The following is a 16986-nucleotide window of genomic DNA, read 5'->3' as shown; positions in this document are numbered from 1 at the left end:
TTGGCTACATTTACGGACTCAGAAAAGATCTCAGAACCAACTCCTCACTCCATCTTTTACCCGTCAGTAAAGATGGTTGTTTCGAAACCTATCGACACGATGTCATCCTCCCAATCTTCTATCGATGGGAAAATAACCTTAAAACCCTTACTAAGGTTCAAAGTAGGAGTGCAGTAGTCAGTGTCTACCGAGATAATTTCTTAGCGAATCAATTTCGTAGTGTTGCTGTGACCATAAGGTTTTGACAACCAGCTATTTGATTCCTTCAGCCTAATAGCGCTGCAGGAATAAAAAGGTCGATTGGTAAAAGATCAAAAATAACGTTTAAGGCGTCCGTTGGGCAAGTACGCAAGGCCCCTGTGGTGCCCATGCAAGCTGTTCTCTGAACCTTCTTTAGCTTATTAATATTATAGGCTTTGCTAAGAGCAGGCCACCACACAATCGAACCATATGTTAAGATTTTGCGTACTACGGCTGTGTACGTCCATCAAATCATCATCGACTGAAGTCCCCACTTTTTGCCGAAAGTTTTGCTGCAGGCGTAGAAGGCAACACAGGCCTTCTTAACCTGTGCTTCAATATTTAGTTTCCAGTTTAGTTTAGGGTCGAGTATAACTCCCAAATATTTTGCATTGGAAGATAATGATAGGATTTGACCGTTGAGTCGAGGTAGCGTGAAGGGCGGTACTTTAGTTTGGGTGGTAAAGAGCAACAGTTCAGCTTTACTTTCGTTAACTCCTAGTCCACAACAAGTGGCCCAATTGCTAACTTTCTTCAAAGCTGACTCCGTGATTTCACTAATCATAGAGGTGTACTTTCCTGACACCAATAGCACCAAATAATCCGCGTAGGCTACCGCCTTCACTCCACATCTCTCTAATTTAACGAGAATTGTATCCATGACCAGAAGCCATAGAAGAGGCGAAAAAACACCACCCTGGGGTGTTCCCCTACTCACGTGTTTTGTTGCGATTGTATTGCCTAGAGTGGCTCGAATCTTCCTACCACTGAGCATGGAAATAATCCATTCTCGAATGAAGTCTTCTACACCGAACTTAACGAGCGATTCTTAAATGGATTCTGTAAGGAAGTTGTTAAAAGCACCTTCTATGTCTAGGAAGGTGGCAAGAGTAAATTCTTTATAATGGATTGTTTGTTCTACAGTACGCACTACCTCATGGAGGGCAGTCTCCGTAGATTTGCCCTTAAGATAAGCATGCTGAGAGCTTGCTGATGACAGGGCTTGCTTGTAAATTTTAAGAGAGTCTTTATAAGGTTGGTAAAACTTATCTTTGTGGCAGATATTAAAAATTGTCCTCGTCATTTAAAGAGCTAACAAATATAGTGTTATTGACAACAAGTGTAAGAAACGAGCAAGAGGAAGAATCCCTTCCCATTTTTTACAATTACCAAACATTTTTACTGCTTTGGGACATTTTTTCGACATAATTTTTGCTGATATGTAAAATTGGTTCGTCGAATATGGACGTTACTTGGCTTGCTTGATTTTTTTTTAGCTTTCCTCAGTAGGGTTGGCTTTGCAGCCTATCCTTAGGTCTGAGCATTTAATTTTGTTTATTGTTCTCATTTCCAAAAGAATCAACAACATTCATTTTTGTGCATTTATCTTTAATCGAGTAAAAAGCATTAAAAATCACATGGAATTTTCAGTAAGTATTTATCGTAAATTTGTTGCCCAAAATTTTGTGTGTAAAAATTTGTACCGACAGTCAAGCATTAGGAGGACACTAAAATGAATTGAAATCTTTGTATACAAATCATATATTCCGTAATTTCCGCTTAATTGCTCTTCGCTTAATTGACCGAAAACATAGCTTTAAAAATTTTTCAATATACATACAACAATTGACCCTAAAAAATGCAACTAACAACCTGTTATAAAATGGCCAGTGCAATTGAGCGGGAATTGATGGCTGAAATACAAACACGCTTTAGGTTCAGCATCGCCTGACGTTTACGATTTCATCCATAGGAATTCAATGCGGGCTATCACAACGGAGCTTCGTCCTCACGTTTCGTTTGACAATCGTAAGGAAAAGAACGTAATGTGACTCTAAACGGAAGCTATAGTTCAATTATCTGAACATTTGCTTTGTCACAGCTCAACAGCTGTAAAAAAATGTCAACAAAGAAAATATTTGCTCTTTGGAGGGATGAATAATAGAAATGTCATTCAAAGTGACCTCGAAGCAAGGCCACCGTAACGCAGACGAAGCTGAAGCGTGTTTGTGATTCAGCCATGAGCATTTTTTTACGTTTTACGTAGCTGAAACGTGGCGTTGCGAACCAACCTCGCCCCTATTGTCTCCCAACCATACAAAGGCCACATAAGATTCCACTTTTTGAACAAACCCGTAAAGCACCTAAAAAATACCAACCAACACTACCTTGCCGATATAAAAAATAAACTACCTTATCGTCTTCATCTGCTATCTGTCACTTCGCCCAATTCAATTCAGAATTCATTTTCATATTCAGATTCACAGTTTTCTTCTATCGAATCGATCGGCCATAAGTAATTTTAACTAATCTCTTGGAAAAATGGTTTCTATTTTATCGCGTACCGGAGTTATTGCCGAAGTTTTATGTCCACGGGTTGGACAAAAAGTAAGTGTATAAAAACATTCATTTAAATCTAAAGAATATCGTATAAAATATTTAGAAAAAGGTTTCAAAATGAAAATCCTCACACACTGACGTAACATTTTTCTTCTTGACAATGAATTTTTTTTCTTTTACTTGGTTTTCTTTTTTTTTAATAAAAACCAAGTCCGTGATCTATTTTTATCAATTAAACTTGAAGATTTCGCTATCTATTTGACCATGTCACAAGTGGTTTTGATAGATTGTTTGTGTGAAATAAAAAGCGAAAGGTTTGAAGCATTATTTAAAGCGTAATCGAGTTTAACAATATTGAGTCCAGATGTCTGAGTTAAAAATGCGATTTATTTTAGATTTTGGGTCTTGCTGTAACCTGCCAACAACAGAAAAGGAATCTCAATGTCCAGGAACATGTGTCATACACTTTACTCAACGGAGCTGGTATTCCCACACCGAAGTAAGTTTTAAAATGTGTGAGACTTGTATTATAAGACTAGGAATCTGTGCATCAATAAGTTTTGGCTTTGTTATTAAACGGGTAACAAAGTTCGGAGATAAGAAACAATAAGAAGGAAGCTTATTTTCTAAAGGGTGATGACGTTTGGTTGCAAAGTCGACTAGGGTTGTGTTTAAAACGTCTATTTATTTATTTAGTGAAGATAAGTCTCAATTGACCTTGAAATTTTTAATTTTATTTAGATTTGAACATTGAACCTTAACCAAATTGTAGTGGTCTCATATTTTTGCAAGGTTTTCGTTTATTGATCTTTGAACTGCGTCTTTTTACCAAATCTATTGGATTTGTGCACTCAATATTTGCATGTAAATTTGTTTAAAATTTATACAAAATTCCATATCTTAGATAATTAAACATCAAACAAAGTATTATCTGTAATAACTGTTCAGTCTACTTTCCAATAAAGTTGCCAAAATTGGAAGCGATTTTTTTGGCAGCTAGGCAATCAAATGCTAGAAACTTGCCTTACTTTCAAGTACCTTATGCAGTCTGAACCTACCCAATGTCACTGATTTTTAACTTGCCATATACTTTTCTTTTGAAGATGTTTAATGACTGGCAATATTTCTTTTTCTACTGCCATCAAACCGTCATCAACATAAATGGCCAGAACAAGCATACTATCTTTCCCGTTTCATATATAATATACTTGTGCCCGATATCAAAGTCTTGAAAACAAATTTGTTGATAAATGTCATGAACTTCTTGTTTCAACATCGGCATACTTGTTTCAAACCGTACAAACTTGCAATCTTGTCAACTTCTATCTTTGTATCTAATGGGCTGACTTGTGTCGACTTCTTTATCCAAATCACTTTTTAGGAAAACTGTTTCAAGTAAAATTGCTTAAGATTCATTTAAAGCAAATATAATATGTATAATATATATATTTAGATATAGATATAAAAACAACCCCTTCATGCGTACTACCAATAGGATTTTGTATCGTTCAATACTTCCAATAGGATTCTATTTACTTTTATTAATCGATTTTCAATTACCTTTTAGTCAATAGGTGGTTTTATGGAAATGCATGTACGTATTTTCAAGATATTTTCGACCAAAATCTCTCTTCTCGAGCAATTTCAATTTTTTTCGAATAAGCGTTCCAAACTTTTTACTCTTTCGCTTGAACGTGATATCCAACAAACACATATTTTACACCTATTTAATCAAGTCTTTTACGTTTTCCTTTTAAATATACTTGAAGATCCTTGTGCGAAAATGTGTAAGTGATGTTTGATTCCTTCTTTACTTCAAACAGTACTCTTTTAAGTTCGATTAGGTATATGAACTGTTGATTTTACTGCTTCTGCTTAAAATCTATTAATTTGCTTTGAATGAAGCGTAGTCCTTGCTGATTCAATAATTTAGATTTAGATTTATTCATTGAATGCATACACAGTAAGACGTACATCTTATAATATTAGTGATATGCTAAAATACAAAACATAAAATAGTTAACAGGCTACTTCAAAGATGAATTTATATAAATTTTTTGAGTTTAAATAAAATTTAATTTAATTTAATTAATAATTAATAATCTCATTCTTTAAATTCAAATTGATTTATTCAGTTAAAATTACAATTAGTATATAATATTTATGTACATATGTATATTTATACAAATTTTTGTAGTTCAGTTCGTTATTTAAAATCATGTAATATAAAATTCGTACATATTAATCTCAACTCTCAACTTTATGCGAGGTTCTTTGAAAATTAGGCACTTTGAAAATGACTTCGGAGTTCTAATCGAAACCTAGTTTCTCCATTTAAAGTTTTCAAGTTTCTAGGCAGAAGATTCCACAGACGAATAGCGTAAACAAAAAATTGTTGTTCAGAGGTACGACAGGAATAATGAGGGTGCATAAGCATTAAGGATCTGCTTGAGGAACTGAATTGAATCCTATTATATAAACTAGAAGGTTGTTGCGTGTTTATTATGTTACAGAGTAGGAGTAGAGTCCTGTACCGCATGAGATGATCAAAGGAAAAGTTGTAAATTTGGCGTGAAAATTCCGAAATACGATCAAAACGACGTAGACCAAAAATGTAGCGAGCTATGTTATTAAAGGCGACATTCAATTTCCTTCTACTGTTGGCATCACAGTTGCTAAAAACTTCGCAACCATAAGTTAATATTGGGATCACAATCGTTTTGGCAATCATCATCCGAGTGTTCAAGGGCGTAAAATGTTGTGACGACCATAACATTCTAAGAACCCCATAAACCTTACCCACCGCCACATTGATATGGCTGTCCCAAGTAAGTCTCCTGTTAAACAACATGCCTAGATTTCGCGCATTCGATGTAAATTCAATTGGTATACCATTCAAGCAGATGCTTGGAAAATACTCCAGGTTAATTGCTGATTTATTGATGATAACACATTTTGACTTGGTAGGATTTAAGAAAAGACCATTATTCTGAGACCAATTTGATATTTTTTCGAGATCTTGGTTGATAGTATAAGCTCCATCTTCTATTAGCCCCAGGGGACAACTATAGATCAACTGTACATCATCAGCAAACATTTGAATCGCACATCCCGAAATCTGAGTTGGTATTTCATTAATGTATAGAGAGAAGAGAAGGGGACCCAAAATAGAACCCTGGGGAACTCCTCTGGTTGTGGGAAGGAATGACGAAATTTTGTTATTAACCGACACCGCCTGAAATCTATCTTGCAGATATGTTTTTATCAACTTAACCGCCAATGGAGACAAACCATAATAACTAGAAAGTTTCTGACATAAAACGTGATGGTCCACCGTATCAAAGGCTTTTGAAAAGTCTAGTAATACTAGAAAAGATACTAGGTTATCATCTAATGCCAATCTTATTTCTTCAACTACATTGACTATTGCTGTAGTACAACTGTGCTTCTCACGAAAGCCAAATTGTTTACTTGACAACAAGTTCTGTGATCTGATATGGACATTGAGCTGTTTTTGGAGAATTTTCTCGAAAACCTTGGACAGGAAAGGTAACATGGAGATGGGCCTGAATTCATCCGTGTTTCGACCCTTGGGAATTGGAATGATTTTTGCCCTTTTCCAATCATCAGGGTAAACGCCCGTCATAATTATAGTGTTGAAGATATGGGTCAAATAGGTTAAGATGTATGGTAAAATTGCTTTCACAAAAACTGGATGTATGCCATCGATTCCAACAGCATTCGATTTGATGCTAAGCAAGCTTTCAACGATATCTGTATTATCAATACCAACAAAGTCAAATGACATACCTTGGTGAGAAGTATTAAGAGATTCCCGAGTAAGTGATGAAGATGAGTTATGAGATAGATGTGGAAAAGGAAGCGAAACAAAGTTTTGGTTTAATACATCTACATCTATGTTCCCATTATACTCAATATTAGATCTACCTACCCCTAATTCTCTTAAATTTTTCCATAATTGGCGTTTGTTGGCTGTTCCTAACTTTAAACTGTACGCTTCGATTTTAGCGGATCTAATTTTAGCATTTGCTTGGTTACGAAGAGTACGATAGGTTTCGAAGTGTATTACAAGTCTATATCTCTTCCACTCACGGTAAGCACGATCCCGTTGAAATAGAAGCCTACGAATTTCATTCGAGAACCAAGGACGTTGATAATTTATAGCATTTCTTCTTCGGATTGGTATATGGTTGTTAAACAGGTTTAAAATATTAGAGTTCAAAAACTTAACTTGGTCATTAGGTGAGGGGAGGTAGAAGACTCTGTCCCAATCAATGTTCTGCAGATTTAGTTCAAGGCTAGTATAGTCTACCCTGTGAAAATCACGATACACATATGGGGTTTCAGTTGTATGCTTCCTAAAATCAAATCTTAAATAAATAAGATCATGTTTCGAAAATGCTGGTGCCGATAACTGGTCATAATGCAAAACGTCGCTTAATTCACTTACAAAAAATGCGTCTAAAAGTGTTTGTGAAGTACCTACAAAATGAGTGGCAATGGTTGTGTTAACTGGGAATAAGTTATATGACCCCATTTCATTAATAAGTGCATTCTCAACAAGAAGATTACTGTTAAAGTCACCACAGATTACCATTTTTGACGAATTTAAAGAAATATTTTCAATGAGCGTAAACAAAGGACTTAAGGAAACATCATTATTGGGTCTATATACAACACCTAATGTCAGAGAATTTTCTTCTGCAATGATGTCAATGAATACATATTCCATGACACAACCTCTTTCCGATTTACATTTAAATTTACACTTCAAATTATTCCGAACATACACTGCAACACCCCCACCCCTCCTCCCACATCTATCTCCACGAAACAACTTAAAATTAACAAGCTTATACATTTCGTCAGGATTTGTATCTAGAAACCAGGTTTCTGACACACAAATGATGTCGGTGTCAGAATTTTCAAAAACATCCCTAAATTCGTCAATTTTACAAAATAAACTTTGTGCATTCAAATGACACACCCGTATACCCGTCACTTGATTTTTGTTCAATATTCTAACCATAGACCGCAAAATTCCGTCACTATTATCGCCTGTGTAATCCGCATGATTATCAATTCGTTGCATAACAACGAGATTAACGAGTTAATAAGCAACGAGTTAATAAGCAATAATCAAGTGTGAACTGTAAGCGGCACTGTATGTTGATGGTGTATACCCATCTCATCTTTTTTTTTTTAATTCAGTGTCTGATCTGAAAATGCGTATGCTGTAAATAAATTGGTTGCTACTGATTTTTGTCTAATAAAATAATCAAAACGAAAATGTGAGAAATGTCCTAGTCTCTCCTAAGATATTTTTTCAGGCCTCCTCTACGCTGCCTTCCATATAAGCACTCTTGGCATGTAAAATCTTCTTCTATACAATCGATTTTAGGTGTTTTAAGAACCTGCTTACATATGCAATGTGTTAATGACCTCATCTTTTATGCCATGGATGAATTAATGTCCTAAGGGCTACGTTAACTAAAAATTATTGGATTTGTGATGACTTTTCTACTTTAACTAACTTTTGGAATAACTATTATCTACGACTTACCACTTCAACATATGTTTCCATCATTCAGTAATTCGCAACGTTTGTTATTCGACTGCATTTGATAGCTAAGGTCCATCGCTTGCCCCGAAAAAAGTAAATTCAGTTAAATTTCAAGAGAGAGAGAGAGAATATTGAATTTCGATGCTTGTCTAAATGTTTTCTTAACCGTTGTCCACATATCATTAGCCGTTTCGCAATTTATAATTTGCGGTTGCTTCATTCAATGAAACATGGTTATGCCTTTCTGTGGTTTAAGAAACAAATCATCCTATCCTCTTAAGATAAGAAACTCCAATCTTCCAGAGAGAATACTTAGAAAAAATTCTTTTTTAATTTTCCATTTCATGGAACAAACTATGTTTCTAATGAACCATTGTCAAGGTGATTAAAAAGAACCAATGTCGTTTACTATATTGTCGACTTTTGCCTAACTTTCATTTAGAAATAACTTAATAAATAAAGTCTTGTAACCATTTTGATTGAAAAAAAATTAAACTAACGGAAATGAAATTATACATCTTGGTTTTGGGTCTAACTTCTTCCATCCCACCATTGTAGCGCAGTTCTCTTAACCGGATTCTCAATGGTCTAATCAATGCTTATCTTTTCAATTTTTATTTTTTTTTCCTATAGCTGTATTCTAGTTAAATTGACCTATTACCTTTTATTATAAGTTCTTGTAGCTAATAATAAAAGCAAAATACGAGCTTAATACTTTAAAAGAAAGTCTTTAATACAGTTTAAAAGAGAAGTTGATATTTATTTAAGTATTAACTGAAAATTTAATTTAAACTTAAGTAAATCTTCATGTTTTAACAAACCAACCGAAATAATTAAGATTGAACTGTGATTTTCAAATTATAGTGATTCTAACCTTAACAATATGGCATACTTAAACATTACTCATACTACTCAATTATTATTGTTTAAAAACCTTAAAAAAGTGTCTAATTGTGTACATATTTCACACTTTCTTTTGTAAATATTATTTATTGAATTATAATAATAACATTTGACTATATTGGGACAAAATTAATAATCACTTTGATCTCATAATTAAAATGGTTATCTTACATCGAACTAGTATGTGATAATTAAAAAAACAATTTAAGATAATAGCCAGCCTTCCGAAAAGTTGCCTCCTATTTTTGATAACAAGACTAAAATAATATACACATTAAATACAGTTACCTGTCCGATTCAAAATATAACTCGAAACTATTTTCAACTTTAATTTTAGGAAGTAGTAGAAGCAAATTGATTTTAAGTACATCAATACATTAATTAATTAAGTGTGAAAGTTTTATAAAAAAGTACTGAGGGTTATTAATGATTATTATTACGTCCATTTCGTCTAAATACGTTATCATTTAAGCATTAGTTAATATATATGGTTCACACTATTCTCATCACTAAAGTATTTCCTTGGAATTTAGTTATGACAGCGGCAACTGTATGAACGGAGTTGCTCCCATCTTCAATAAGCTTCTGATGAAGTTTCCCAATAGTACTCCTAGTCTTAACAAGTTTCTCAATCCTGTGTGAACTAGGTTCTGTCCCTAGCTAGATGTCGCGCAATTCAAGTTGGGTGAGGTAACTTTCCACCTTTGCGCGCCCCCCGATGAACGGTCTACTTCTACTGCGCTGTTCTGTGTGCATGGATTCGAAGACTTACTGGACCGGAGCATCGGTTTCCATGCGCTCTACGTGATCCAGCTATCTCAGTAATTGGATTTTTATCCTTCTGGATTATTAATTAAATATTTAAAAAAGATTTTTCCTTATTGACCGCAAAAATCGTTATAAAAAGACAAAATTTGTTGTTGTTTTTAAAATTTTAATACTTTTTATTCAATACGAATGCATTTCGGTTCTCAACTACGGAACCATCATCAGCGGACGACAATTAGTTTACGTCGCTGTACATCACGTTCAAATCGTCATTCCACCTTTTTCTGCACTTTCCTTCTATGTAGAAAACCGTAGATCTCGCGAAGAACTTTTCTCTCGAAACGACCCAAGGTGCTTTCATCCGCTTTTGTCATAGTCCATCATTATAAACCGTATATCAAGACGGGGATGATGAGGTCTTATATCACGTTGGTCGTTCGAGAGAGAAGGCTTTACTACTCAATTGCTTTCTTACCTCAAAGAAACAGCGGTTAGCAAGAGTAATTTTTCGTTCGAACTCAGCAGTGGTGTTGCTTTCTATGTTCAGAGCAGAATCTAGGTAGACAAAGTCCTTAACAACTTCAAAGTTACGTCTATCGATAGTGACGTTTTGACTAAAACGTCGGTGTTGTAGGTCCTTTCTTGGTGAAAGCATGTACTCTTGTTTGCCCTCATTAACCGTAAAACCCATTTTTGCCGTCTCTACCTCAATACTCATAAAAGCCCCATTGACGTCACGCTCAGTTCTTCCTATTATGTCTATATCATCAGCATATGCTTGTAATTGGACAGACTTTTCAAAGAAAGTGCGTCTAGTGTTGACGCTCTGTACTATACTTTCAAGGCCGACGTTAAAGAAATCGCATGATAGCGAATCACGTTGTCTTAAGTCTTTTTTGACATCGAAGGTTCTGTTAAGTTGTTTCCAACCTTTATGGAGCAGTGCAAATTCTCTATAATCACAAACGAACAAATTTGTCAGGGATGCCAAAACTAGACGTAGCTATATACAGCTCATTCCTTTAGATGCTGTCATATGCGGCCTTGAAATCGTCGAAGAGATGGTGGGTATCGGTTTAATGTTCATGGTGTTTTTCTAGCTGCTCCAGCGGATTTGTTAGACTTGACTAAAGATATGGCAATCTTTACTCGTATAAATCGGGAAGGCGATATTGTTGGCTATTGTCGTCTATATTGAATGGATCATCCTGCCTGACAGCGGAATTCGGTTCGTCGTCGCCGTTTTACAGTCTCAGCATTGACTGTGATTCTATGTTTCCACTTCCGTCTTTGCATCCTTCGGTTCGAGGTTTATGTACTTGTGAATTTTGTTTCACCTGCTTAAAATACTTTCGAACTTCATTTCTGCTTTTGAACTTCTCAACATCTTCGACCGCACGCTTCTCATGATCTCCCTATATCATTTGAGAAGACGGAAGAAGCTCGTGAGCAGCTCTCGTCCTTCTATGAAGCGCCGATTTGCGTACCTGTTGTTTGGCTGCATTTGCCTGCCGACATTCCACATCAAACCAGGGGTTTCTTGTTGGTGGCTGCTTGAAACCCAGCACGTCAGAGGCAGCTTTTCTAATTGCATCTTCGCAATGTTTCCACTTGTTTTCGCAATATGGTTAATCTGGTTGAAGGTAGATTGATCTGGAGAACTCCCAAGTTCTTTTTGGGATGTTGAGGTCTGGAAAATGTGTACTGTGTCTACAATGACGTTTCGCCCTTGAGCAAAATTTATGATCCTGAATCCGTTATCGAAGGTCGTGTCGTGCAGGCTATTTTTTCCGATTATTTCACCAAAGATGTCTTCACTTCCTAGATTGATAATAAAATCGCCCAGAACAATTTTAATATCGTAGTTAGGACACTGTTCATATGCTTTGTCCAAGAGCTCAAAAAACATATCCTTGATGTTTTGATCCTCCTCTTCTGTGGGGGCGTGTGTGCCTACTAGGCTAATGTTGTCCAATTAAGCCTTGATGCATATGGTCATGAGGCGATCATTGATGCACCTGCAGCTCAAGACTTGTTGCATAACTCTACCTCCAATTACAACTACAACCTTTAAACTGAAGGAGCAGGTCCTTGATTTAACTCCATGGGCAAGAGACGGCATAACTGCTCCTTGCAGGCCTCGGCTTCCAATATGACGTAGTAGCAATATAAGGTGTTCACTAAGTAGTAAACAAAACCAGACTGGAACTGTGGACGCAACCTTTGATTCCAATTATATTTTGAATGAACGAAAAGGTGCCTTAGGGAAAACACCTCCCCACTTTCTCGTCTGCTTCCCCTAGCAACTTTCCACTGTGTGTACTAAGTACTAAGCACCCACCGCGGGGAGGTTAGAGTAGGAGTTGATAGACAGAGGTGGGTTTGAGAAAAACCTGTGGACGCTTGTGTCCCCTAGAATGCACATGTTTACAATTTGAACATTCTACACTCCTATTTATCGAAAAATAGAGTTAAATTTTTTATCTAGCTGAGTTGCTGAAGTTAAACTTAAGTTTAAGTTCCATCTACCTTTCCATAATCTTTGACCGTTTTTATTTGCATTACAATTACTGAAAGAAATTGTATCAAACAAGCATATGTATCTTAATTAGACTTAAATAAACAAACATACCACTTGTTTTCGAAATGACCAAGGTACTAATTTTATTAATAGGGTAAAATGTTTGTTTTTGTTGTTTTTCTTTTTAATTTTAATTGTTCTAATAGATAGAGAAGATCTTTGCAATTGCTGCTTGTTTATATGTGCATTACAGATTTAAGTAGGCAATTCATTGAGCCTGACCTTTCCTACTTTTAAGAGAACAAAAATCAACATGCTACAAATCTATGTCAAATTATCTATTTCCTTGCATTAACTTTTTAGATTAAAAATATCACGTGCTTAGGGTATGAAATTTATTATCATTGTGTAAGCAAACACTCTTAGGAACTTGTGCAGACCTATGTATGTAATTTCGTTTATTTTCTGTAAATAAGTAAATTCGCTCTCGACGAACCGTTATGTTTGATAAGAACGAGCTATATTTTGCAACTAATTAAATTAAGTATGAATGCTTTTATCGAAATATATGTTGTCAGATAGAACAGGGATTATAAATAAATAAACCCAAATAGAAAATAATGACAAAAACTGACCAATCTGGCGATTTAAGATGTTTGAGTTAAAAATAATTGTTTTTATATTTAGTTTAACTTTTTCAATTTGTTTTCTTGTTTTCTTCTTGCGATAACAACCTACGGAATCGAGTTTTAATAATTAGAATCAGTTTAATTTTATTTCCTATCAACTTTTTTTAATCATTTATTTTATTATAAACACAGATTTGGTGTGGCGAAATCAGCAACAGAAGCTGAAACAATTGCAAAAGACTTGAACACCAAGAATCTTGTGTTGAAAGCACAAGTTCTTGCTGGTGGTCGTGGTAAGGGTTCCTTTAAAAATGGACTCAAAGGTGGAGTTCGCATTGTTAATACGTAAGTTTGATGAATATTATTTTTGTTCTATCTTCACTATGAATCTTTAATGTTTTCTAATAGTCCCCAAGAAGCTAAAGAAATTACTGGTAAAATGGTGAACCAACTGTTGGTCACAAAACAAACCGGTGCCGCCGGAAGGATTTGTAATACTGTAATGGTCGCCGAAAGAAAATTCCCTCGTAGGGAATTTTATTTTGCTGTTATGATGGAGAGAGCGTTCAATGTAAATATAAATATTTTATTGAATTTTTGTTGTTGTTTATTAAAAAACAAACAAATATTTTTTTAGGGACCCGTAATTATTGCCTCTTCACAAGGTGGTGTTAATATTGAAGAAGTTGCAGCTGAAAACCCTGATGCTATTGTTTATGAACCAGTAGATCCTATTGCTGGTTTGCAAGCAGAACAAGCAAAAGCAATTGCCCGAAAAGTCGGACTTGGTGACCAAGAGTCTGAAATTTGCGAAATGTTGATGAACATGTATGAATTGTTTTTGAAGAAAGACGCTCTTCTCATTGAAATCAATCCCTACGCTGAGGATGCTTTGGAAGACTGTAAGTTATTTGCATAAAAAATTAAAATTAAATCTCACTAATTTTAATATTTTTGTTTTGTTTTCATGAATGGAAAAAAAAAACTTTTTAAATGCAGCCAAATGTAAGTATTATGTTTATTATATTTTAAAAATTGAGTTTTAGATAGTTTATAACTTTTTGTATTCTAAATAAGGGTTTTGCTCAACAGTTCAATGGATGTGCTTACATTTTTATATAGAATAGAAAATTTAACATTTAGTTATATATAAAATAATACAGAGTTAGAGTATCGGTTACTTATAGCAAAAACACATCTATGATACACAGTTAAGTGGCTCAGCAGGTACATGCATTGGGCTAAGCTTTTTGAAAGCTCGCTCAATGGTGTGTATGTGTTGGTTCATTCAATAACAAATGGATTGTAGATTACTGTTTTGATTGTCAGGGTGCGGAACAATTCAACGTCACTACTAAAGGCATAACACTAGTAGTGTGGTTGTATTGTAAAGATCTTTAAATAATCTTATACAGTAATATACTTAGAAGTTCGTTTGTTTTGATTTTAAGATTTTTTTTTTATATTGCAATGACTGGTTATTTTAGAGTAGATTATAGTAATGTTCGTGGGCTAAGTTCGAATTTTCTGTCTGTATACATCCACATTAATTCTAACAGACCAGCTGTTTTGGCATTGAGTGAAACCCAAGTAGGTGAAGATTCCGATCCTGCTGAATTTTGTATTCATGGGTATTGCTTAGTGCCATTATTCTTCTCACACCATGGTCTCGCCATATATATTAGGAATGATGTTGCATATCAACTTTTACCACAATACGGTCATTGTACCAACTCCCTTTTTAATTTCATGTGGTTAAAACTTTCCGTGAATAAGCACATCATTCACTATTGTTTTCTTTATCGGAGCCCAAACCTGGACAGAGTTTCAACTTCTCAGGAATTTGATGCTCTGTCTGACTCCATACAAAGAATTGTCTCCCTGTATCCTCACACTGAAATCGTTATTACGGGCGATTTCAATGTTCACAATTCTTCGTGGCTTCGCATTCGGGCCAGACAACGCCCGAAGGAATGTGTGCTGAGATTTTTGCTGAGTTTAACCATCTTACTCAGCTTGTCAATGAGCCTACTCGAATATCAGACGTTAACGGCCGAGCAGAAAATACTCTTGACTTGTTTCTCACTTCTGATCATGATAAGTACACAATCAGTGTATTGACGCCTCTAGGCACATCGGACCATAGTGTTATATCTGCTAATTTCTCGTGTCAAACAAATCTAGTTAAAGAAAGAGCTCCAAAGAGAACCGTTTGGTAGTACGAGAAAGCCAACTGGGACGGTCTCAATAATTTCTTCAGGATCTTTAACTGGTCGCTATGCTTCCTCGGTAGCGACGTAGACTCCAGTGCAGATATGATTTCTAGTATGATTCATTTGGGAATGGAAACGTTTATCCCGAATAGGGTTAAAAGTATTAAACCCAAGGATAAATCATGGTTCGATTCGAGCTGCAAAGAGGTTATCAAGGAGAAAGAGGTGAGCTTCCAGTGTTTTAAAGCCAACCCAACTGAGGAAAACCGGAAAAAGTTTAAGCAAGCCAGGAAGGCCTGTAACGCCTATATTCGAAGGACCAAATTTTTACATGACCAAAAATTACGGCGAAAAATACTGCAATGTCCCAAAGGCAGTAAGAATTTTTGGTCATTTGTAAAAAACATGAGGAATTCTTCCTCTTCCTCGGTTCCTACGCTTGTTGTCAATGACACTCCTTTAGTTAACTCTATTAATAAAGCCAACTTATTTGCAATGCAGTTCTTGAACGCGTAAATGATTCTATGGGACCAATCTTTTTTCGTACTCGAACTGTGGCGAGAGTTCTTAAAGATCTCAACATTCATAAATCCGCTGGCCCAGATGGTATCCCAGCTATTATTCTGAAGAGGTGTCCTTCCACGCTCAAAACCACTGCGTAAGCTTTTCCATCTATCCTATTCTTCTGGGCTCTAAAGTTCTTGTTTTCAAATTTATTTTTAGAATTTTTGAAAATATTTCACTGTTAAAAAAGGTATTTCTTTACAATTTTAGAATATACAGATAAAAACACCAAACAGTTTTAAAAATTCAATTTTTATGGACTTTAAAAGATTTTTTTTAACAAGTTTGGTGTTCATTTTCTTATTTTTTTCTTTCAAATTAAAATTATCCATTATTTGTAGTAAAATTGTAAATGAAAAAAGGGAAAAAATTTCGTGGCCATTAAAATAGATACAAAGATTAAAAAAAAAATTAAATGCAAAGGTATTCTGGATTTTAAAATTATTATTTAAATATCTAGTAGCCTGGCCCTTTGACATCTCGACATTGAGTCAAATAATCGGCTGCAACAATCAATTGAAGTATTTTACCATTCCTGTTGAACCATCCTCCACGGTTGGGTTTAATTTTTTGTTAAATGTTTTCCAACCGCGAATTTTAAATCACCCCAAAATGTTCTATGGGATTTAAGTCAGACAATTAGGATGGCCACTCCAATACGCTGATGTTTTGGTCCTTAAAATACTTTTTAGGAAAGATTTGGATGTGTACTAAGGGTTGTTGTCTTGCACATTTGAGAGGCAGGTTCTCGTCCCCATAAGGCGGTATCGTATCCTTCATGATTTTGATCCATTTTACCCTTAATCAAATGTATTGGTCCAACGCCTTACCAAGAAAAATTAACCCAAAAAATGATACAGCCGCCACCATTCTTGACTGTTTTCTGGATGTATTTGGAATTCAGTTCTTTTAAATCAAGCCTTCTAACGGTTTGTCTACCATCACTTCCGAACAAATTTATCTTTGTTTCATCCATCCACAAAACATTCTTCCACTTTTTGCCTTCTTCTGACCCACTAAAATCACAATGATCGTGGGCGAACTTAAACCGCTTTGTTGTATGTCGTTTTCCTTAGAAAGGGCACTATTCTTCGTCTTCTACGAATAGTTCTAGAAGTTATTGGAAACTGTAGTTTCGTGTAAGAATCTTTTTTTGAGGCGCAAATTATCTTTCAGTCTTCTCTTGGTGTTGTTTTGCTTGGTTTCTCCCCTGTTTTTTGGCTC

At 35.2% G+C, this 16986-nt stretch overlaps 1 protein-coding gene across 1 annotated transcript in view; it reads left to right on the top strand.

The window, feature by feature from the left end:
• The first annotated feature begins 2470 nt into the window (after positions 1-2470).
• LOC129953671 (succinate--CoA ligase [ADP-forming] subunit beta, mitochondrial) overlaps positions 2471-16986 on the top strand; it is an 18828-nt gene continuing 4312 nt past the window's right edge. Inside the window, exons 1-5 of the mRNA XM_056067000.1 lie at positions 2471-2628; positions 2976-3079; positions 13178-13330; positions 13394-13556; positions 13623-13887. Coding sequence (XP_055922975.1) covers positions 2563-2628; positions 2976-3079; positions 13178-13330; positions 13394-13556; positions 13623-13887 — 751 coding nt within the window. The 5' untranslated portion in view covers positions 2471-2562. The remainder of the gene's footprint in view (positions 2629-2975; positions 3080-13177; positions 13331-13393; positions 13557-13622; positions 13888-16986) is intronic.

Source organism: Eupeodes corollae, chromosome 1 (genome assembly GCF_945859685.1).
Source record: "Eupeodes corollae chromosome 1, idEupCoro1.1, whole genome shotgun sequence".
NCBI lineage: Eukaryota > Metazoa > Arthropoda > Insecta > Diptera > Syrphidae > Eupeodes > Eupeodes corollae.
The sequence above is the reverse complement of the archived record's forward strand: the minus strand, read 5'-3'. Positions and strand labels throughout refer to the sequence as shown.